This window comes from Pristis pectinata, chromosome 19 (assembly GCF_009764475.1).
Source record: "Pristis pectinata isolate sPriPec2 chromosome 19, sPriPec2.1.pri, whole genome shotgun sequence".
Lineage (NCBI taxonomy): Eukaryota > Metazoa > Chordata > Chondrichthyes > Rhinopristiformes > Pristidae > Pristis > Pristis pectinata.
In genome coordinates this window covers 5,602,717-5,627,154 of record NC_067423.1, presented here as the reverse complement: position 1 = coordinate 5,627,154, position 24,438 = coordinate 5,602,717, and the positions used below count along the sequence as shown (strand labels likewise).

General features: G+C 46.4%; 1 protein-coding gene across 1 annotated transcript in view; it reads left to right on the top strand.

Moving 5' to 3' along the window:
- The window catches only part of prkcq (protein kinase C, theta), a 152,008-nt gene that overhangs the window by 87,143 nt on the left and 40,427 nt on the right, over window positions 1-24,438 (top strand). Inside the window, exons 4-7 of the mRNA XM_052034320.1 lie at window positions 6,669-6,729; window positions 17,682-17,844; window positions 21,785-21,816; window positions 21,904-21,989. Of these exons, the coding sequence (XP_051890280.1) occupies window positions 6,669-6,729; window positions 17,682-17,844; window positions 21,785-21,816; window positions 21,904-21,989 (342 nt within the window). The remainder of the gene's footprint in view (window positions 1-6,668; window positions 6,730-17,681; window positions 17,845-21,784; window positions 21,817-21,903; window positions 21,990-24,438) is intronic.

Here is a 24,438-nt window from a genome sequence, read left to right as displayed (position 1 = left end):
TGCATTTTACTCCCCCATCCCAAAGACGTGCAGTTGGAAGGTTAATTAGCCACTGTAAATTGCCCCTAGTGTGTAGGTGAATGGAGAGTTGATGGGAATGAGGGGAGCATTTTAAAAAAATGAGATTAATGTAGGATTGGTGTGAATGGCTGGTTGATGGTCAGTATGGACGAGATGGGCTGAAGGGCCTGTTTCCGTGCCATGACTCATTTCTCCATGACTCAGTGAGGAATAGACATTAGAGTCAACAATGTCCTCAACAACGTGTTGAAGAAGCGGAAAGCTGTCAGATTGTGGGAGCAAAGGTCAACAGGAGGGATTTGAAAACTACGATGGGAATTTTAAAATCGAGGCACTGCTTAACCAGAAGCCGGTACAGATCAGCAAAACACACAGGTGGTGGGTGAAGAGGCAAAAAGGTAAAATCTTTTGATAAAGAACCTGAATGTTTGTGGCCTGTTTAAATAAACTGGGATCCTACAATGCACTGGTTGAGTCAGGATTATCAGTGTGGCTTTCAGTGTAGTTTAAATGTGTCAGAATTCACAAGGAATCAGTAAAACCCAAGTAATTGGCAGAGGGAAACTCCATTCACAGTTGGAATAATTCATCTCTGTATATCTCAGTGCTTTCAGCAGATACCATAAGACCATAAGACAAAGGAGCAGAAGTCGGCCATTCAGCCCATCGAGTCTGCTCCGCCATTCTATCATGAGCTGATCCATTGTCCCATTTAGCCCCACTCCCCTGCCTTCTCACCATAACCTTTGATGCCCTGGCTACTCAGATACCTATCAATCTCTGCCTTAAATACACCCAATGACTTTACCTCCACGGCCGCCCGTGGCAACAAATTCCACAGGTTCACCACTCTCTGGCTAAAGAAATTTCTCCGCATCTCTGTTCTGAATGGGCGCCCTTCAATCCTGAAGTTGTGCCCTCTTGATACCAACTTGTTGTTACAGAAATCAGTTCTAAATCCTTTGAACCTCTCTCTGCTCCTCCATTTGTGATTCCTAAGTCATCCCCACATTTAATCGTCCTGTCACTGTAGGACATGTCTTTAGCTGCCTTGGTCCCTAAGCGCCAACATCGCCTCCCCGAACCTTTCCTTCTCCCTTTGTACAGCTTCCCTCCTTGGCCGAGCTCTGTGACATGTCCTAATATCTCCTTAAATGTCTCAGTATCAGATTTTGTTTTCTTAGGCTCCCATGAAAGAATTTGCTGTGTTAAATCCACTATAAAAATGGAAGGAGTGACTGTGGCCTTTGAGGGGGCTTTCACTCAGAAGAGGCGACGACTGAGGGGTGCTATTGGAGGAGATGTGTGCAGATTTTCAATCCCAGATCCCCGTGGGTAGTTGGCACTGACTGGCGCCATCGGGAATGGTTGAGTTGGTTCCTACCAGACTCCAAGCCAGGAGAAAGAAACAAATTTAGCCCCTAGCGTGCACTGATCACAGGGGGCCAGTTAAGGTCATAGGGAGGTCCTTGCCACAAGTGCCTCGTACGTAACTTGAGGTGAAAGGGGAGTGGGAATAAAGCCAATTGTTAAAATACGAGCCTGAAATGGAAGCTGATCAAAACCTCTGGAAAAAGTTACACACAGAGTAGCTTGCTGGAAGTTTAAGAACTGATGGATGATGCACAAAGAATGATATGGTGCAGAGGAAGCCATCTGATCCATTCCTGAGTGCCGTTCCACAGGTAGTCGAGGGGATAGAAAGGGGAATAGAGAGGCTTCTGCCTCCAGTACCAATGCCTTCCCTCAATTCTTCAAACGTATGTACACTTATGTGAGAGAGAGTGTGTGTGTGTGTGTGCGTGCGTGCGTGCGTGCGTGCGTGTGTGTGTGTGCATCTGTTAAAGAGAGAGAAAGAGGGAGACCTGAGTGAATGTGTGCATGGGTCTATGTATGTGATGGAGTGCCGACTTAGGTATGTGCGTACATGCGATGTGGTGTGCGTATGCATCTCAGGGAGAAAAAGATGGGCAAGTGTGTTTATTCATGTGTGTGAGGTGAGTGTGTGTGTGAGTATCTGTGAGTGTGTGTGAGAGAGAGACGGAGAATGTGTGTATGTTTGAGAGGGTGGCTGTATGGATGTGTACGTATGAGAAAAAGAGAAGGGGGATGCATGCATTTGGGCACGTGTGTGTGAAACAGAGAATTGGAAGTGTCTGTACGTGCCAATGTACTTTGTGTGTGTTTGTGATGGGGTGTGTATATGTATGAGAAAAGGAGAGCTGAGAGAAATGTGCGCATGTGTGTGGGGGGGGGGGTGGTGTGTGTGTGTGTGTGTGTGTGTGTGTGTGTGTGTGTGTGTGCGTGCGCACACGTGTAAGCGATGGGCTGGGGTGCATGTGCTGCCACACTTTCTATTGTTAGTTTATCAAAATTAATCCCAGGAAGATAAAATTTGGGAAAGACTTTCATCGTGGGGAAAGGTTACACAAAGATTGTCTGATACATTATACCTCTCTGTTTATAAGTCAACAGGCGAGTGGCTATCCCAGACACACGTCATTCAACTGCTCCAAGACAACGATTCCCTTTTTTCCTTCCATCAGAACAAATGTTTGTGGGAGGAAGGTGATTAAACAACAAATTTATTTATATAAAATGAAAGCGGAAAATGCTGGGATTTCTCAGCAGGTCAGGCAGCATCAGTGCAGAGAGAAACAGAGTTAATGTTTCAGGTTGTTAAGCTTTCATTAGAACAAGGAAATGTTTGGAGCTAAACATGTTTTATGTTGCCAAGAATGGGAAGGGTTGGAGACAGCAGAGGAATCGTCTGCGGAAGGGTGGAGACCAAAAGAAACTGAATGACATAAGTACTGGTGGTGCTGGCTGAGAAAGGGATATAAAGGCTGGTTACGCACAGTTTGATCTGTGTGGAGGAGGTGTAGGTAGAAGCAGATAAATGAGAAATGAGAACGAACCTGCTGGAACTGTGGGATACAGAACACTGCACCTGCTGGAAATCTGAAATAAGAGACAGTATTGAAAATACTCAGCAGGGCAGGCAGTGCCTGTAAAGAGAGAAAAACTCTTGCCTTTGCAAGTTGATGGCATTGGTATTGGTATTGGTTTATTATTGTCACTTGTAGCAAGGTACAGTGAAAAACTCGTCCTGCATTCTGTTTGTACAAATCAATTCATTACACAGTGCATTGAGGTAGTACAGGTAAAAACAATAACAGAACATGGAGTAAAGTGTCACACTGACCAATTGTCACACAGAGGTGGTTCATAGTTTGATAAAGTCACACAGCACAGAAACAGGCCCTTCATCCCAACTTGACCATGCCAACCTAAACTAATCTCATTTGCCTGTGTTTGGCCCATATCCCTCTAAACCTTTCCTATCCATGTTCCTGTCCAAATGTCTTTAAAACATTGTAATTGTACCCGCCTCTACCACTTCCTCTGGCAGCTCGTTCCATGTACCCACCACTCTCTGTGTGAAAAACCTGTCCCTCAAATCCCCTTTAAATCTTTCCCTTCTCACTTTAAACTTAACCTTTCTAGTTTTCAACTCCCCTACCCTGGGAAAAGTACTGTGAGTATCTACTCTATCCACACCCCTCATCATTTTGTAAAAAATGTTTCCAAGCCCTCCAGTTCAGAAAACATCCTGGTGAATCTTTTCTGCATCCTCTCCAGCTTAATCCCATCTTTTCCGTGGTGTGGGAACCCAAGCTGCTCACAATACTCCAAGGGCAGTCTCATTTACTTGATGTCCAACTCTTGTACTCACAGTGCCTTGGCCAAAGAAGGCAAATGTGCCAGATGCCTTCTTCACCGCCCTGTGTCACCAATTTCAGGGGTAGTGTAGCAGTTAGCGTAACGCTATTACATCGCCAGCGACCCCGGTTCAATTCCGGCCGCTGTTTGTAAGGAGTTTGTACGTTCTCCCCGTGTCTGCGTGGGTTTCCTCCCACATTCCAAAGACGTACGGGTTTGGAAGTTGTGGACATGCTATGTTGGCGCCGGAAGCGTGGTGACGCTTGCGGGCTGAGCCCAGAACACTCTACGCAAAAGATACATTTCACTGTGTGCTTCGATGTACATGTGACTAATAAATAAATATCTATCTATCTATCTACCTCTAGTTACACACAAAACGCTGGAGGAACTCAGCAGGTCAGGCAGCATCCATGAAGGGAAATGGACAGTCGACATTTCGGGTCGAGACCCTTCATAATCATTGTACCCTGAGGTCTCTCAGTTTAACAGCAATCCTCAGGGCTCTGTCATTCACTGGGAAGTCTGGTTAGCTAAAATTACTGAGGGCTGCAACCAGCTTGTACTGCTCCTGAAACTTATGTTGGGCTTTACTGGAACATTGTTGGAGGCTAAAGGCAGGGGTGTGTAACAGTGGGAGTGGGACAGAGAATTAAAGTGACAGGCAAAAGTTCAAGGTCAGCCTTGTTGGCTAAACAGAAATGTGCAACAAAGCAGGCAGTCTCCAAGCTGAGGGCACGAACGATGACTTCTCCAGCTTCCAGTAACTATTCCCCTCAGTCTCCTATTTTTTTTCCCTTATCCCACCGGCCCCCGTCACCCCATCCCTTTCTCCTCCCCTGCCCTCTCCGTCTGGCCATCACCCACACCTTCCTCCCTCCGGTTCCCCTCCTCACCTCCTCCCCTTTATTCCGTGGTCCACTGTCCTCTCTTATCAGATTCCATCTTCTTCAGCCCTTTGTCATTTCCACCTATCACCTCCCAGCTTCTTACATCATTCCCGCTCTCCCCCCCTCCCTCACCTGGATCCACCTATCACCTGCCAGCTCTTGCTCCACCCCTTCCCCTTCACCTCTTTCCACTGGCCCTCTCTCCCCTCCATCTTTCAGTCCAGATGAAGGGTCTCGACCCGAAACATTGACTGTCCGTTTCCCTCCACAGATGCTGCCCGACCCTCTGAGTTCCTCCAGCCATTTGTGTGTTGCTCCAAACTTGCAGCATCTGCAGTCTCCTGTGTCTCCAATGATCCCGATGTTTTGTAACTTTTAAGATAAGATTTCATCGAAACACACAGTGAAATGTGTCTTTGGCGTAGAGTGTTCTGGGGGCAGCCTGCAAGTGTCGCCACGCTTCCGGCATCAACATAGAATGTCCACAACTTCCTAACCCGTACGTCTTTGGAACGTGGGAGGAAACCGGAGCACCCGGAGGAAACCCACGCAGACACGGGGAGAACGTACAAACTCCTTACAGACAGCGGCCGGGATTGAACCAGGGTCATTGGCGCTGTAATAGCATTCTGCTAACCGTGACTGTGTCAGTCAGTAAAAAACCTCCCAGCCTAACCCCACCACCGAGCCTTGGGTCTGCAGCCCTGCAGCCCTGCAGTCTTCGACTACACATCCACCTCCTGTTTCAATGTAGGGTTTCTGCCTCCACCACCTCTTCAGGTAGTGAGTTCGAGACCCCATCTCCCTCTGGGTGAAAATATTTTACTCCTCCCCCCTCCAATCCTTCTACCGATTATTTTACTTGGTTTTTGACCCCACTGCTACAGGTAATAGGTTCTAGATATTTATTTTTAATGTCTTACACCTGAATTAAATCTCCTTTCAGCTCCCTCTGTCCTAAAGAAAACCCAGCTCAACCCATCCAATCCTGTCTAGTGGTTACATCTTCCCAATCTTGGCCCCATTGAGTATCGGAGTTGGGACATTATGTTGCAGTTGTATAAGTCGTTGGTGAAGCTGCACTTGGAGTACTGTGTACAGTTTGGGTCACCCTGTTATAGGAAAGATGTGGTTAAACTAGAAAGAATGCAGAGAAGATTTACAAGGATGTTGCCAGCACTAGAGGGCCTGAGTTATAGGGAGAGGTTGGCCAGGCTAGGTCTTTATTCCTTGGAATGTAGGAGAATGAGAGGTGAAGTGTTTAAAGTTATGAGAGGCATGGATAAGGTAAGATAAGATCTTATCGCTGCCTCTCATAAGATAAGATCTTAGTCACATGTACATCGAAACACAGTGAAATGCATCTTTTGCGTAGAGTGTTCTGGGAGCATCCAGCAAGTGTCGCCACGCTTCCGGCGCCAACATAGCATGCCCACAGCTTCCTGACCCGAATGTCCTTGGAATGTGGGAGGAAACCGGAGCACCCGGAGGAAACCCACGCAGACACGGGGAGAACGTACAAACTCCTTACAGACAGCAGCCAGAATTGAACCCAGGTTGCCGGCGCTGTAATAGCGTTACGCTAACCATTGCACTACCGTGCCTGCCCTCGTTCTGATGAAAAGTCACTGACCTGAAACATTAACTCTGCTTCTCACTCCACAGACACTGCCTGACCTGCTGAGTACTTCCAACATGTTTGGTTTTTATTTCAGATTTCCATCATCTGCAGTCGTTTACTTTTCAATGAGTTTATTTATATAGCAGCTTCCATATATTAAGTTATATCAAGGCATTTCACTGGAGCTTTATCAGAACAAGAGTCTGATAAACAGGGCACAGAAGGGGATATTAGGCCAGCTGGCCAGATTTGGAGATTCCTAAGCAGCTAAGAATTCGTCTGTTCTCTCTGTCTCCACCCTCACAAGCAACTCTGGTATTTTAAAATCTGCAGAAATATGCGAAAAGCTCATAATATTTTAATCGTCTTTTCCTTCTAACATTGATTCTTCTCTTTCTCTTTCTTTAAAAAAGTTGGATTTGAAACCCCGTGGTCGAATGCTCATGAGCGTGAGGTACTACCTTGAACAAAGTGGTAAGCAACTGCTCCTTTGTTACTTGACACTGCCTGAGGCCCATAGTTACACTGAAGGTCACATCCTGAAACAGCAGATGTCACTGCTCGTCATTTGCACTCTAGAAGCAGAGTGGGTCAAAGAGATATCTTCAAATATGTTCGCTATCGTTCAAAGAAAGTTAACGCCCTCAGTATAAACCCTTTTTCAATCCTTCTGCATAAATAACAATCTACACAAGAGCTTCTTCCATTTATATGAAAGGCCTGGATAGAGTGGATGTGGAGAGGATGTTTCCATTTGTAAGAGAGTCTGGGATCTGAGGGCACTCTCTCAGAATAGAGGGACGTCCCATTAAAACCGAGGTGAGGAGGAATTTCTTCAGCCAGACGGTGGTGAATCTGTGGAATTCGTTGCCACAGACGGCTGTGGAGGCCAAGTTATTGGGTTTATTAAAGGCAGAGATTGATAGGTTCTTGATTGCTAAGGAGATTAAAGGTTACGGGGAGGAGGCAGGAGAATGGGTTTGAAAAAGAAAGTCAGCCATAATTGAATGGAAGAGCAGACTCGAGGGGCCGAATGGCCTAATTCTGCTCCTATACCTTGTGGTCTTATACAGCCTCTTCAACAGAGGAAGACAAGCAGGCAGGTATTTGACCAAAAGCTTCCAGGAAAGGGTAGGTTTTGAGGACCTTTGAAAGAGGAAAGCAATGATTAGAGAGTAAATTCAGTAAATTTAGCAGCTAAGGACAAGGGACCAGAACTAGGGTCAAATTTAACTGGGGTGTTAAATTTGAGGATGAGAAAAAGGCTACAATTGAAGGAATGCAGAAATCCTGGAGGATTATGAATAGAATGGAGATATTTACAGGGATAGGGAGGGCCACGACCATGGGTTATTTGAAATCAGACCTTGCTTAACCAGAAGCTGGTGTAAATTTCTGGGCGTTAACATATTGGATGACCTGTCCTGGGCCCAGCAAGAGATGCAATCACAAGGAAGGCGCGCCAGCAGCTTTACTTTCTAAGGAGGTTAAAGTATCCTGACTGGATGCGTCATGGTCTGGTACAGAAATTTGAATGTGCAGGAACGTAAGAAGCTGCAGAGAGTAACCCAACGCATTATGGGCACATCCCTCCCCACCATCAGAAGTATCAACATGAGGGGTTGCCTCAAGAAGGCAACATCCATCATCAAAGATCCCCACCATCCGGGCCATGCCATCTTCTCGCAGCTACCATCAGGCAGGAGGTACAGAAGCCTGAAGTCCCACACCACCAGGTTCAGGAACAGCTACTTCCCTTCAACCATTCGGTTCTTGAACCAACCTCCACAACCCTAATCACTACCTCAGTATAGCAACACTATGACCACTTTACACTGCAAAGGACTTTGTTTATTTTTGTTCTAATTGTGTTCTTTCTTGTATAATTTTTGTATAATTTATGTTTAATTTATATTTTTCTTGTGAATGTTTTGTATCTGATGCTCTGTGCCTGTGATGCTGCTGCAAGTAGGTTTTTCATTGCATCTGTGCACACATGGACTGTGCATATGACAGTAACCTCAACGTTGACTTTGTGTAAGGCAGGGGGGTGAGTGGAGCTTGGCAAGAGTTTAGGGATGGCTTAAAGGGGGAGTCAGCCTGTAGGGTGTGGGAGTGGACAAGGGAGTCTAGTGGAGGGTTCCAGCAGCAGCCAGGCTGAAGTGGGAGGGTCTGGGGCCTACTCCAGAGGCAAAAGGAGGTGGTGTCAGTGAGAGAGAAAGTTCACAATCCAAAGCTCACCGCAGAGTCAAACGGTTAAAGGGCTCACAACAAACCTGGTTGAGTTTAATACAGTTGCCAGGCAGAAGCTGGAGTACCGAGAGAATAATTTACTTCTCCTTCAGAGAACTGACTCATTTCCTCTGAGTATTTCCCCTTTGTGGCTCTGTTCCAAACCCAGACACACAAGGCCCAGCAAAAGCAAACTTGTGCATCCCCACTACACCACCACAACCATTGTCACATCAAAGGCTGGTGCTCTTAAAAAGAACCCCCAGAGGAATTTTACCGCAAAAGGGCACAGCTGGTGGAGCTGCTGCCTCACAGCGCCAGAGACCTGGGTTCAATCCTGACCTCGGCTGCAGTCTGCGTGGAGTTTGCACGTTCTTCCTGTGACTGCGTCCGTAATGGTGGAGGATGTGACGTCCGACTGGTGTTCAAGGGTGTAGCAGGGAGCATTTGGTGATGGAACAACATGCGCAGAGATGACCCACCGTCACTGCACCTGAAGTCCTCCAGCCACAGTGGTCTCCTGGGGAGGTGAAAAAAGACCGCAGATGCTGAAAATCTGCAGTAGAAACAGAAAATGCTAGAAACAGAAATCACTCTGTGGAACAATACAGTACAGTACAGGCCCTTCGGCCCACAATGTTGTGCCGGCCTACATAAAGCTACTCCACGATCAATCTAACCCTTCCCTCCTACACAACCCATAACCCTCCATTTTCCTTACATCCACGTGCGTATCCAAGAGTCTCTGAAATGTCCCTATTGTATCAGCCTCTACCACCACCCCCAGCAGTGCGTTCCAGGCACCCACCACTCTCTGTGTAAAAAACCTACCTCTGACATCTCCCCTAAACTTTCTTCCTCTGGCCTTAAACTGACGTCCTCTGGTATTGGCCGTGAGGAAAAGGTGCTGGCTGTCCAGTCTATCCATGCCCCTCATAATCTTATACACGTCTATCAAGTTGCCTCTCATCCTCCATCACTCCAAAGAGAAAAGGCGTAGCTCGCTCAACTTTTCCTCATAAGACATGTTCTCTAATCCAAGCAGCATCCTGGTAGATCTCATCTGCACCCTCTCGAAAGCTTCCACATCCTTCCTATAATGAGGCAACCAGAACTGAACACAATACTCCAAGTGTGATCTAAGCAGATTTTTATAGAGCTGCAACATTGCCTTGCAGCTCTTGAACTCAATCCCCTGACTAATGAAGGGCAACCCACCACACGCCTTCTTAACCACCCTATCAACTTGCGTGGCAACTTTGAGGGATCCAAGGACTTGAACCCCAAGATCCCTCTGTTCCTCCACACTGCTAAGAATCCTGCCATTAACCTTTGCTTTCAAGTTCGATCTTCCAAAGTGCACCACTTCACACTTTTCCGGATTGAACTCCATCTGCCACTTCTCTGCCCAGCTCTGCATCCTGTCTATATCCCATTGTAACTTTCGACAACCTTCTACGCTATCCACAACACTCAGGCAGTGTCTGTGGAATGAAGGACCGCGTTAATGTGTCAGGTCCAAAGCCTTTCGTTAGGACTGAGAAAGAGAGATAAAGAGGGTGCATAGAAGGTGGTGAGAGGAGGAGGATAAAGAGGAGATGTGTTATAGAGTGAGATAAGGTCAAATGTGGGCAGGAAGAGGGTGATTACATTTGTCTGTGTTATATATTGCCAATAGCAGGGCGGTGGGACGTACCCTGCAGGTCAGGCTATACTGCCGGATAGAGAAAAGTTAGGGCATAAGACCATAAGATATAGGAGCAGAGTTAGGGCATTCGGCCCATCGAGTCTGCTCACCCATTCAATCACGGCTGATTTTTTTTCAGCCCCATTCTCCCACCTTCTCCCCGTAACCTTTAACCCCCTCACCAACCAAGAACCTATCAATCTCTGCCTCAATACACCCAATGACGTGGCCTCCACCACCCTCTGTGGCAACGAATTCCACAGATTCACCACCCTCTGGCTGAAGAAATTTCTCTTCATCTCAATTTTAAAGGGACGTCCCTTTATTCTGAGGCTGTGCCCTCAGATCCTAGACCCTCCCACTGATGGAAACATCTTCTCCACGTCCACTGTATCCAGGCCTTTCGGTATCTGATAGGTTTCAATGAGATCCTCCCTCATCCTTCTGAACTCCATCGAGTACAGGCCCATAGACATCAAACGCTCCTCATATATCAACCCTTTCATTCCTGGGATCATTCTTGTGAACCTCCTCTGAACCCTCTCCAGGGCCAGCACATCCTTCTTTAGATACGGGGCCCAAAATTGCTCATAATATTCCTGGCAGAAATGGCCAGTTCTGATACAGACAGAAAGTTGGAGAATTCAGTGTTAAGTCCAGAAGGTTGCAATGTGCTCAGATAGAGAAGGAGTTACTGTTCCTCAAGCTTGTGTTGGGCTCCATTGAAACAGTACAGTAAGCCACGGACAGAAGGGTCAAAGTGAGGACGAAGAATTAGTTTCCTGACTCAGTAGAGAAATGGTGCAGCTGTTATTTAACTTCTGTCCGTCATACAGCAGGCTATACAATCCCTCAACTGTCCCTCCAACTGTTACCCAAAGTCAAGGTCAAGTTTATTGTCAGATGCACAAGTCCATGTGTGCACAGGTGCAATGAAAAACTTACATGCAGCAGCATCACAGGCACAGAGCATCAGATAAGCAGCATTCACAAGAAAAACATAAATTCAACACAATTTTTACAAGAACAAACACAATTAAAACAAAAAAAATTCCATTTTAGCACAAAATGGTCATAGTGTTGCTAAACTTTCATGAATCTGGTCAAATATGGTCAACACAACACACAGGATATCAAACTTATCAGCTCTTGGTGGGGTCACACAGTGTCCATAATATTCTGGGGCAAACGTGCACTAGTATCCGTTGTCTCAGGCTTTATTAGATCATTATTGGAGGCTGCCGACCTTCCCCCAATCCCAAGCCCTTATTTGTGCTCGTCCTGAATGGGATCCATGATATCCACACCACTGGTATAACTTCTGTGCATCTGTTCGATCACAAGGCAAGGGCAGCTGAGAATGATATGAGTCATCAGACTGAATGGTCATTTTGTTAGTGTTGTCGCTGCCTGTTCTTAGATATAACATTGACAGAAACTGTAACTTAGCTGACGGAAAGAACCAGGGAAGTTCCTTCACTGTCCCTCGTCCTCCACAGTGTAGGGAGGTTCCCGGAGAGATTGCGTTCAGTACAGAAATGTCCCTTGTCACCCAGCATAGTTATGAAGATGTCCCCATTAGTCGATAATTTGCCTTCACGCTACTGTAAAGCCTTGCACTATAAAAGTATTTTTTACGTGGTTTTGTTCTGAAACAGTGATACTGACGCATTTCAAATCGTTCCTTGCACCTTTAGGAGAATTTGCCTGTGAGAGTTTCCTTCAGGTGAAGTCCCACTTTCAGTGTAACTTTCTGTTTTTACACGTTGCCCCATGCACATAGTTGTATTTGACATTTCAGTTTTGTTGGTGCCCTTCACTAACACCTTTAATCTGTTTTTTCCTTCCACTTAAGAGATTGGTAAAACTGCCTGTTTCCAATTATTTTATTTTTGTTTTTATCCGTCATTCACACCTTCTTGCACTGCCTCAATATTTATCAGTCTCCTAAACTTTTGTTTGCCACTCCTGCCTTCAATCTAAAACTCCTAAAAACTCTCTTTGAGAACATTTTGGGCGCCCTCAAGTTCACCACTCCTCTGACTGCTTTATATTTCCTGCACTCTTTCTCCAGTCTGAGAGAGCTTGGGGATTCTTTCTGCTTTTGTCTGGCATTTAAGAGCAAGATGTTTTCCTGGAACTTCATCGCACTGTGAAAAGCATTAACCATTCTAGATATTTGTATCAGCGTACTTCAGTCTAAGTCTGAAACTCAGTCTACTGAAGTCAGTGAAGTAAATTTCAAAGATGGACTATGGTGCACTGTTATGATTGCTCTACGGATTAGGAATTAATTTTTAGATATTTTTCCTTCTTGTACGTATGTGGTGAATAACCAATGCCAAGTGCCTACAAAAGTACCTCTCATTCTGTGTCACTGACTTGATAGAGGTGTACAAGATGATAAGAGGCATAGATCGCGTGGACAGTTAGAGACTTTTTCCCATTGCGACAATGGCTAACACAAGGGGACATAATTTTAAGGGGATTGGAGGAAGATATAAGGGAGGATGTCAAGGTTAAGTTTTTTACACAGAGAGTGGTGGGTGCATGGAACGCACTGCCGGCAGAGGTTGTGGGGGCAGATACATTAGGGACATTTAAGGGACTCTTAGATAGACACATGAATGGTAGAGAAATAGGGAGCTATGTGGGAGGGAAGGGTTAGATATATCTTAGAGCAGGATAAAATGTCGGCACAACATAGTGGGCCAAAGGGCCTGTACTGTGCTGTAGTGTTCTATGTTCTAAAAGTATCAACAGCATCACAGGGTTTCATTGGCTTCTGTTAGAAGCAGGAGCAACCTATTTGATGAAAAACACAATGATGCTGGAGGAACTCAGCAGGCCCGGCAGTATCCATGGAGAAAAGCAGGCGGTCAACGTTTCAGGTCAGGACCCTTCTTCAGGACTGAAGATAGGAAAAGGGGAAGCCGAATATACAGGAGGAAAAAGCAGAGCAGTGATAGGTGGACAAAAGAAGGGGGGTGGGGTGGGCACAGGGTGGAGATAGGTATTGGTATTGGTTTATTATCGTCACTTGTACTGAGGTACAGTGAAAAACTTGTCTTGCATACAAATCGTACAGGTCAATTAGTCAACACAGTGCAGTTACACTGAGTTAGTACAGAGTGCATTGAGGTAGTACAGGTAAAAACAATAACAGTACAGAGTAAAGTGTCACAGCTACAGAGGAAGTGCATTGCAGGTAGACAATAAGGTGCAAGGTCACAACAAAGTAGATCATGAGGTCAGAGTGCATCTCATCGTATAAGGGAACCATTCAATGGTATCACCACAGTGGAGTAGAAGCTGTCCTTGAGCCTGGTGGTATGTGCCCTCAGGCTCCTGTATTTTCTGCCTAATGGGAGAGGAGAGGAGAGAGAATGCCCCGGGTGGGTGGGGTCTTTGATTATGCTGGCGGCTTCACCAAGGCAGCGAGAGGTAAAGACAAGAGTCCGTGGAGGGGAGGCTGGTTTCCGTGATGCGCTGGGCTGTGTCCACAACTCTCTGCAGTTTCTTGCGGTCTTGGACAGAGCAGTTGCCGTACCAAGCCGTGATGCATCCAGATAGGATGCTTTCTATGGTGCATCGATAAAAGTTGGTGAGTGTCAAAGGGGACATACTGAATTTCTTTAGCCTCCTGAGGAAGTAGAGGCACTGGTGAGCATTCTTGGCTGTGGCATCCACGTGATTGGACCAGGACAGGCTAGGTAGATGCAGGTAAGTGGCAGTGATAGGCAGATGTGGGGGAGGAGGGGAGAGCAGATCCCCCGGGGGATGGGTCAAAGATGAGGTGAGAGAGGGGGAGAAAGGTAGAAAAAAAGGTAGAAAAAATGTCCTCTCTCTCCTTACCTTTGATCCATCTCTGGGGGATCTGCTCTCCCCTCCTCCCTCTTCCCTGCATCTACCTATCACCACCCTGTGCCCACCCCACCTCCCCTCTTTTGTCCACCTATCACTGCTCTGCTTTTCCCTCCTATATATCGGGCTTCCCCTTTTCCTATCTTCAGTCCTGAAGAAGGGTCCTGACCCAAAACGTTGACCGCCTGCTTTTCTCCACGGATGCTGCCCAGCCTGCTGAGTTCCTCCAGCATCATCGTGTTTTTCATCTCGATTCCAGTATCTGCAGTCCTATGTTTCTCTAGCAGACTATTTGAGCTTGATTTGTTCTTCAGTATGATCGTGGCTGATCCTCTCTATGACTCTAATTCTTACAAGTGAGGCCCTTGTGATCTCCTGAATCCACACACCCAGAGCCTCTGAACCCGAGGTAAAGGCAGTCGAACATCGCACCTACTTCACATTTGGGCTCTTCCCATTCACTGGCTCAGGGCCCAGTGTAGGAATCTCAGCTTTCTCCATACAGGTATGGGTGTTGGGCAACAGAGAGACGGTGCTGTTTGCTGTTATGGGGTGAAAAAAAGTGTACAATCAATGCCAAGGCCTGTATACCAAACGGAAGCAGCATTTAATTCACCAAATAAAACAGACTTGTCCCTGCAATAAGTCACAAAATAACCCAGTACGCGGTTTATTTTAAATGTATGCCAGAAAGCTCCTTAAATTGTCAACATTTCAAGTAATTTGAACCATTGGTTGCTATAGCAACACAGCGACAATCCGTGCACACCTCCACAGGCCTGCCTTCAATGATTCTGGAATCCTTGCCTGCCCCCTTACACAAAGAAAGGGAAGCAATCATACTTCAAAAGAAAAATTGCCATTTGGATGTTTGATGTAAAGTTAAATGATTTTTAACAAGCCTCTGGATAAAATCACACTGGCAGACTGACCATCGAAGTAAAAGCCAGTGAGATCTGAGGGAAAATGATGTTGGGTCGTAAATTACCTCGGAGAAGAAGGGGTGAGATTGACAGGGCTTTTGCTGGAGGGAAGTATGAGTGGTGTGCAGGTCAGGCAGAGAGACAGAGTTAATGTTACATCAGCTGGAAAGTGGGATTAGACTGGATCGCTCTCTGTCAGAGGGAGTAGTTCTAAATGTTTCCACCCCCCTCTACACCCCACCCCATCTCCTCCAATGTACCTTAAATTTCTATAACTTCCTTCAACAAGAGTCATAGAATAACTAAATTCTGTTTGGAAAGGCATTTAGTTTCACTGCTAAACATTGCCGTGCAGTGGTTCAGCTTGTTGAGCTGCTGCCTCACAGCTCCAGAAACTCAGGTTCAATCCTGACCTCGGCTGCTGTCTGTGTGTGGAGTTTGCACCTTCTCCCTGCGACTGTGTGGGTTTCCTCCGGGTGCTCCAGCTTCCTCCCGCATCCCAAAGACGCGCGGGTTGGTGGGTTAATTGGCCACTGGAAATTGCTCCCAGTAGATGTAGGTGAGGGGTAAAAATGGGATGAGTTTCGGACTGCTGTCCATGGGTGGTTGATGCTCTGCGTAGACTTGGAGGGCAAAGGGGCCTGTTCTGACTCTATGACTTTAAATCAGGGCCAATAAATGGTGCCACACTTAACCTCCAGGAGGTCTGTCTACAAGTTTATCCAGGAGCAGTGAATGTTGCGGCCTCCACAGGATGAGCAAGATGCCATTGCAAGAAATTCACCGATCTGTGGCCCAGTGCTCTGTCACAGATTAAAGGCAAATGGTGAACATGCCAAACAAGACACAAGGATCAGCTTTATTTGTGACACAACGATTTGGTTAGGGTTTAGAACATAGAACATTACAGCATAGTACAGGCCCTTCAGCCCACAATGTTGTGCCGACATTTTATCCTGCTCTTAAAATCTGCCTAACCCTTCCCTCCCACATAGCCCCCCACTTCTCTATCATTCGTGTGTCTATCTAAGAGCCTCTTAAATGTCCCTAATGTACCTGCCCCCACAACCTCTGCCAGCAGTGTGTTCCACGCACCCACCACCCTCTGTGTAAAAAAACTTACCCCTGACATCCCCCTTATACCTTCCTCCCATCACCTTAAACTTATGCCCCCTCATGTTAGCCATTGTCGCCCTGGGAAAAGGTCTCTGACTGTCCACTCGATCTATGCCTCTTATCATCTTGTACACCTCTATCAAGTCAAACTCTATCAAGTTTGGAATGATCTGCCTCACGTGGCAATTAAAATAGTTATCAGGAACGTTTAAGTGTATTCAGCCCATTGAGTTCATGCCAGCTCCTGGAAGAGCAATCCCCTTTCCCGCTCTGTTCCCGTAGGCTCAGAACCATTATCTCTCCGATTCCCTTTCGATCGCATCCAGTGAATTCCAGAAAGGATTTCCCCATATTCTGCTCATATCTTCTACCCAAGATTATAAATGTCTGCTTCTGCTCAAGGGAATTGGAGAAATGAGGAGTTACAGGTTACGGGGATAGAGTGGGGCAATAGGACCCATGGGTCACCCCTCTTTTCTCCAAGAAGAACAAGCCCCAGAGTCCCCAGTCCAATCTTGCAGGTGAAATAAAAACAGAAAATGCTGAAAATACTCGGCAGCTCAGGCAGCATCTGTGGGGAGAGAATCAGGCTACATCTTTCCACAGATGCAGCCTCCTCTGCCAAGTATGTCCAGCATTTTCTGTTTATATTTTAGATTTCAGGCGTCTGCATTTACTTTTGATTTGCATTACTTGTGGGTGAAATCCCTCGTCCCTGGACAGATAAATCCTCAGAACTTGGCTCTTTTCGTCAGACACAGTGTATGCAAAGGTGCAGAATCAGAGGGCTGAGCGGACTCTTTATCTGCTGTATGACTCTATGATGGGCACGTTGTGGGGAATCCTTCAGCCAGTTGATGAAGACAATGAGAAAGAGCATTCCCACACTGGAATGGTAAACAAGGGAGACAGATGTGATTGCAGAACGGAGACAAAAAGGACCGCAGATGCTAGAACGCTAAGTCAAAGCCAAGGTTGAGTTTATTGTCATATCACGTCCATGTGTGCACAGGTGCAATGAAAAGCTTACTAGCAGCAACATCACAGTCACATAGCATCAGATAAGCAGCATTCACAAGAAAAATATATACACAATTAAATATAAATTATACACAATTTTTACAGGAAAAGAACACAATTAGAACAAAAAAACAAAGTCCATTTTGGTGCAAAGGGGTCATAGTGTTGTTATACTGAGGTAGGATTAGGGTTGTGCAGGTTGGTTCAAGAACCAAATGGTTGAAGGGAAGTAGCTGTTCCTGAACCTGGTGGTGTGGGACTTCAGGCTTCTGTACCTCCTGCCCGATGGTAGCTGTGAGAAGATGGCATGGCACGGATAAATCCAGATGAAGGGTCTTGACCCGAAAAGTCGACTGTCCATCTCCCTCCACAGATGCTGCCTGACCCGCTGAGTTCCTGTAGCGTTTTGTATGATGGCAGAAAGTTGCTTTATGGTTCTGAGTATTTGCCTGATTCCAGCTGTTGGTTTAGTGTGATTGGCACTGAAGGAAAGTATGCTGAGGGTCTCTCAGCTGACCCAGAGGGGAGGGTGCGATTGTATGTGGTTGCATCCAATGCCTAACCTCCAGTTCTCCTCCCCACAGAAAACAAGGAGAGTGCGGAAGGTGAAACCGAAGGCTTGTTCGCACTGCACCAGCGAAGGGGAGCCATCAAACAGGCCAAAGTTCACAACGTCAAGTGCCACGAATTTATCGCCACCTTCTTTCCACAACCCACATTCTGCTCCGTCTGCCATGAATTCGTTTGGTACTCCTCTTTTACTTACCTGATGTTGTAACTGCGGCGACGCTTGTTGCTGTCAATTGAAGTAAAGGGGGCAGGGGCTGGTTTAAGTTTGCAGGGATCACCTGAAGTGAGGGTACTGTCCAACCATTGTACATCCCCATGCTCCCTTATAGTAGGTAGCAGTGGGGGTGGAAACCGGAGAAATAAAGCTCTTTTATCAAGAGCAAACAAGGGAATTTCTCTGTAAGGTTATGTAGATTGGCTGTCATGTGGAAATAGAACATAGAACACTACGGCACAGTACAGGCCCTTCGGCCCACAATGTTGTGCTGACATTCTATCCTGCTCTAAGATCTATCTAACCCTTCCCTCCCACTTAGCCCCCCATTTCTCTATCATTCATGTGTCTATCTAAGAGTCTCTTAAGTGTCCATAATGTATCTGCCCCCACAACCTCTGCAGGCAGTGCGTTCCACGCACCCACCACTCTCTGTGTAAAAAGCTTACCCCAGACATCCCCCTTATATCTTCCTCCAATCACCTTAAAATTATGCCCCCTCGTGTTAGCCATTGTCACCCTGGGAAAAAGTCTCTGACTATCCACTCGATCTATGCCTCTTATCATCTTGTACACCTCTATCAAGTCACCTCTCATCCTCCTTCTCTCCAAAGAGTAAAGCCCAAGCTCACTCAACCTATCCTCATAAGACATGCTCTCCAATCCAGGCAGCATCCTAGTAAATCTCCTCTGCACCCTCTCCAAAGCTTCCACATCCTTCCTATAAAGAGGCGACCAGAACTGAACACAATACTCCAAGTGTGGTCTGACCAGAGTTCTACAGAGCTGCAACATTACCTTGTGGCTCTTGAACTCAATACCCCGACTAATGAAGGCCAACACACCATACGCCTTCTTAATAACCCTATCGACCTGTGCGGCAACCTTGAGGGATCTATCAATGTGGACCCCAAGATCCCTCTGTTCCTCCACACTGAGTTGTACGTGGCGTGGTGTTAATGTTACTGAGCTGTCATCCAGTAAACTGTTGATCTAGAAACATGACTGAGAAAAGGTTACGGTGGTGGTGTTAACGTTACAGAGCTGTTGTCCACTGGCCTGGACTGTTGATCTACAGCAAGAAGAGGATGCCTTGGCATGGTGTTAACATCGCTGGCCTGGTAATCCTGAGACATTATATATTGTTGCTGGTCAATTAAAATTCAATTAAATAAATCTGGAATTAAAAACCAGCAAGTATAATAATGGTCCATGAACTTATGGGATTGTTGTTAAAACTCCATTTGGCGGAGGCTGTTCAGCCCATTATATTAATGCTAACCAAACATAGACCATCAAGATTAGTTCCTTCTAACACACCCATGCTGAACTGACCTGGGCTCTTTGGGTGCTCGCAGAAAGAATGGTGTGCTGCGTACTGTGGTGGTGAGAGTGAAAGGCTGTCATGTGATTGAGGGTCGCTGCACTGGATGGCAGACAAAGAATCTGTCTCTACCCCTTCCACCTCTGACGCTTGTAACCGAATTTAAGTTCCACACCTGATCTGCTGGGATTTGAACTTGCATCTCTCTGGATTGTTGGTCTAAGTCTCTGAGTTAGTTGAACCACTTGCACCACGGCTCCCAGTCCTTAACCAAGCAGCCCCAGACTCACACTGGTTGACTCTTAACTCTTTCCTGAAATGAGGTGGCAGGTTCACAAGATCACAAGACAAAGGAGCAGAAGTAGGCCATTCAGCCCATCAAGTCTGCTCCAAGAGATAAAGTAAACTATTCCTATCTAGCCCCAATTTCCGGCCTTTTCCCCATATCCCTTGATACCTTGACTCATTAGATACCTATCAATCTCCTCCTTAATCGCCCCCAATGATCGGGCCTCCACAGCTGTATGGGGCAAAGAATTCTATAAATTCACTACCCTCTGGCTAAAGAAATATCTCTTCATTTCTGTTTTAAATGGGTACCCTCTAATTCTAAGACTGTGCCCTCTAGTCCTGGACTCACCCACCAAGGGAAACAGCTTAGCCACATCTACTCTGTCCAGTCCTTTCAACATTCGAAATGTTTGCATGAGATCCCCTCTCATTCTTCTGTACTCCAGTGAGTACAGTCCAAGAGCCGACAAACGCTCATCGTATGTCAGCCCTTTCAGTGGTTCAGTGGCACTTGGTGTGGACAGTAAATGTGGCCTTGGCAATGATGCCCATGTCCTGTGGATGAATCAATTACCATTTTTTTAAATATATGTATAATCCAGACCAGGCAAAGAAGGAATATCTAAAAAAAAGTTCATTGCTGTACAGGAAGTCCCCAACTTACGAACGCCCGACTTAAGAACGCCCGTACTTACGAACCGACTTGGCCCGGCCCCCAATCCTACCACGGTGGTGGTACACCTTCTTTGGCCCAACCCCGGCCCAAGTGCACATCCCCGGCCCAAGTGCACATGTGCGGCCGCGATCCCCGGCCCAAGTGTGCATGCACGGACACTGTTCCAAGTTACATACAAAATCGGGTTACGAACAGTCTCAGAAACGGAACTCATTCGTAACCCGGGGACTTCCTGTACTTTGGACAATCTTGGTGACGTTTTGCTGTTTGAGTGGTCTTGCTCGCCAACGGTGAAAGTACAGGATATTAATGAAGCCACACTTGGAGTGATATACAGAGTTTGGTCCCCTTATTTCAGAAATAATATATTGGAATTGGAAACAGTCCAGAAGAAAATTACTCAGCTAATTTCAGGGATAAGAGAGCTGTCCTGTCACAATAAGAAACTTCGGCCTTTTTTCTTTGGAGTTTAGAAGAATGAGATAAGTACGAGAGGACATGATTTTAGGGTGAAAGGGGAAAGGTTTAGGGGGAACATTAGGGGGAACTTCTTCACTCAGAAAGTGGTGGGAGTGTGGAACGAGCTGCCATCTGACGTGGAAAATGCAGTCTCACTCTTAAGAATAAATTGGACAGGTACATGGACGGGAGAGGTCTGGAAGGTTGTGGAGTGGGTGCAGGTCAATGGGACTAGGGGAATAAAGTTTCGGCACAGACTGGAAGGGCCGAATGGCCTGTTTTCTGTGCTGTAGTGTTCTATGGTTCTAATGAGGAGCGATCTTATTAACATATAAGATCCAGAGGGAGGCTCAGAAGAGTAGATGTTGAGATGTTTCCACCAGTGGGAGAGTCTTGAACGAGGGGACATCGTTACAAGTTGAGAAGCCAGTCATTTAAAACTGAGGTGCATAGGAACTTATAGAGAGACCTTAAGGAAGTTTATAATATTATGAGAGGAATAGGTAGAGTAGACAGCTGGTATCTTTTTTGCAGGGTCGAAATGTCTAATGCTAGAGGCCATGCATTTAAGGTGAGAGGGGGTAAGTTTAAAGGAGATGTACGGGGCAAGTTCTTTTTACACAGAGAGTGGTGGGTGCCTGGAATGTGCTGCCAGGGGTGGTGGTGGAGGCAGATATGTTAGAGGTGTTTAAGGGGCTCTTAGGCACATGAATATGCAGAGAATGGAGGGATATGATCATTGTGTAGGCAGAAGGGATTAATTTAGTTAAGCGTTTATTTACTATTTAATTAGTTCAACACAACATCGTGGGCCGAAGGGCCTGTTCCTGTGCTATACTGTTCTATGTTCTTTGTTCTACGAGCTTTTTCTCACAAAGGTTGGTGAATCTCTGGAATTGTTTATCGCGGAGGGTTGTGGAGGCCAGATCGTTGGAGGTATTTGAAAAGGAGGTAGATACTATTTCGAAAGATCAGGGAATTGGTGGCACTGTAGAACTGGCAATGGAACAGGAGCTGAGGCCTGGTATAGATCAGCCGTGATCACATTAAAGGGCAGGTCAGGATTAAGGGACCGAGCAGCCTACTCCTGCTCCTGTTTTCTTACGTTTTAAGTACTGACTGGTCGAATTCTGTCCATTCTTGTTTCTTTCAGGGGGTTGAATAAACAAGGATACCAGTGCAGACGTAAGTTGTTTTCTGCTTCCAAATATTTCCGAGAAAAATTCGGATGGTGCTTTGATTGTCTAATTCCACTTTCCTTTCACCTTCCAGAGTGCAACGCTGCAATTCACAAGAAGTGCATCGATAAGATAATCGCAAAGTGCACAGGCTCAGCTGTGAACAGCAGGGAGACAATTGTATGTACTCAATCTCAGTACCAGAACAGCTCTGAGCAAGTGTTGTACGTTAGAATTGGTGAGGGCGCAATGGTGAGGTGACTTTTCCCGGTGGTGGGACCTGGAGTTTAAACTAGGTAGTCACAGAGTCACAGAGAGAGATACAGCACAGAAACAGTACTTTTGACCGACTGAGTCCGCACCAACCATCAACAGCCCATTTACACCAATCCTACATTAACCCCATTTTATTCTTCCCCCATTCCCATCAACTCCCTCCAGATTCCTACACACCCGGGGAAATCTACAGTGGCCAATTAACCTACTAACTTGCACATTTTTCAGGATGTGGGATGAAACTGGAGCATTGAGGGGAAACCCACACGGTCACAGTGGTGTAGCGGTTAGCGCGACGCTTTACAGCGCCAGCGACCCGGGTTCAAATCCGGCCGCTGTCTGTAAGGAGTTTGTACGTTCTCCCCGTGTCTGCGTGGGTTTCCTCCGGGTGCTCCGGTTTCCTCCCACATTCCAAAGACATACAGCTTGGTGAGTTAATTGGCCACTGTAAGTTGCCCGTAGTGTGCAGGTGAGGGGTAGAACCTGGCAGGAGTTGATGGGAATGTGGAGAGAAAGAAATGGGATTAGTGTCAGATTAGTGTAAAATGTGTGGTTGGTGGTCAGTACAGACTCGATGGGCCGAAGGGCCTGTTTACACGCATGACTTCCAGACAGCCCAACGACCTGCCTGCCTCAGCATGAAATATACCTAAAGAATAATAAAGAAACTAGGATGCTATCTCTTCCTTTTTTAGTTACATTTTAGATCACAACCATTGCCTCTGGTAAAACCGACCAGTCCTCTGCAAAGTGCGGAGCAGGATTCAACAAGACACAAACCGTGGTCGGGAAACGTTCCTGGGATTTTGATCAGTGCACTACTATTAAAGTGTTCTGTAGTTAGAACACAGCGTCATACAGCACTTCACGCAAAGGGTGGTGCGTATTTGGAACAAGCTGCCAGAAATAGTGGTTGAGGCGGGCACATTAGCCACATTTAAAAGCCATCCAGATAAGTCGATGGATAGGAGAGGTTTAGAGGGCTATGGGCCAAATGTGAACAGATGGGACTAGCTCACTGGGCAACACAGTCGGCATGGACGAGTTGGGCCGAGGGGCCTGTTTCCATTATGACTCTATGACTCTAGACTCTGTGATATTTAAGATATTTATTTATTTATTGGTCACGTGTACATCAAAACACACAGTGAAATGCACCTTTTGCTTCGAATGTTCTGGGGGCAGCCCGCAAGTGTCGCCACGCTTCCGGCGCCAACATAGCATGGCCACAACTTCCTAACCCGTACGTATTCAGGATATGTAAGGAAACCGGAGGAAACCCACGCAGACACGAGGAGAACGTACAAACTCGTTACAGACAGCGGCCGGAATTGAACCCGGGTCGCTGGCGCTGTAATAGCGTTACGCTAACCGCTACACTACCGTGAGAATTAGGCCCTTTGTCCCACCAACTCCATGTCCATCAGATACCTATCTGTACTAATCGTATTCACCAGTATTTGGTCCACATGAGAAACACCATGCTGCTGGAGGAACTCAGCAAGCCAGGCAGCATCTGTGGAGACAAGCCTATAGCCTAAGCAAAAGCCTTTGGTCCATAGCCTACCATGCATTGGCAATGCAAGTGCCCATCTACATATTTCTTAGATGTTCTGAGAATACCTGCCTCCATCAGTGCCTTCCAGTGAGACACGTAAGTGAGAGAGAAAGGGATAAGTGGTTGGTTTTATTGGAGCAGAAGCTCGTGTGATTGAGTTGGACTGAATAATCTGTATCTGTGCTCTGCATTTTGTGTAAAAGGAAACGAGGTGGTTTCAGGGTCACTTGTTGGACACTATCTCGTCAAATAGATGGCATTTCACCCACACAATAGTTGGCGTTTTTGTTTCACAGATGCTGCAGGAGAATATTCTGAATATTCACACAATCAGCAATTCAGCCTCATTCACCATAACTAAAAAAAACAATTTTCTGGAGGAACTCAACAGGTCAGGCAGCATCCATGGAGGGAAATGGAAGTCTAAACCCGAAACGTCAACTGTCCATTTCCCTCCACGGATGATGCCTGACCCGCTGAGTTCCTCCAGCGCCTTTGTGTGTGTTGCTCTGTGTCTCTAAAGATCAATTTTGGTGGGTGAGCGAGTGAGGGAAATGGTTCTCAGTTCCCTAACGTGCTCCCAATGGGTGGGGGGAGGATATTTGTGCAAAAGCAAAATAGTGCAGATGCTGAAAATCTGAAATAAAAAGGGAAAGCGCTTTAAATGCGCAGTGCGATAGGCGGCATCTGTGGAGAGGGCATCAGAGTTGATGCTTCTTGTCAATGAGTTTTCAGCAAAGCTGGAGGAAGTGAGATTTGGGGTGCAGAGGGTGGGGGGGTGAGGCAGGTGGGCAG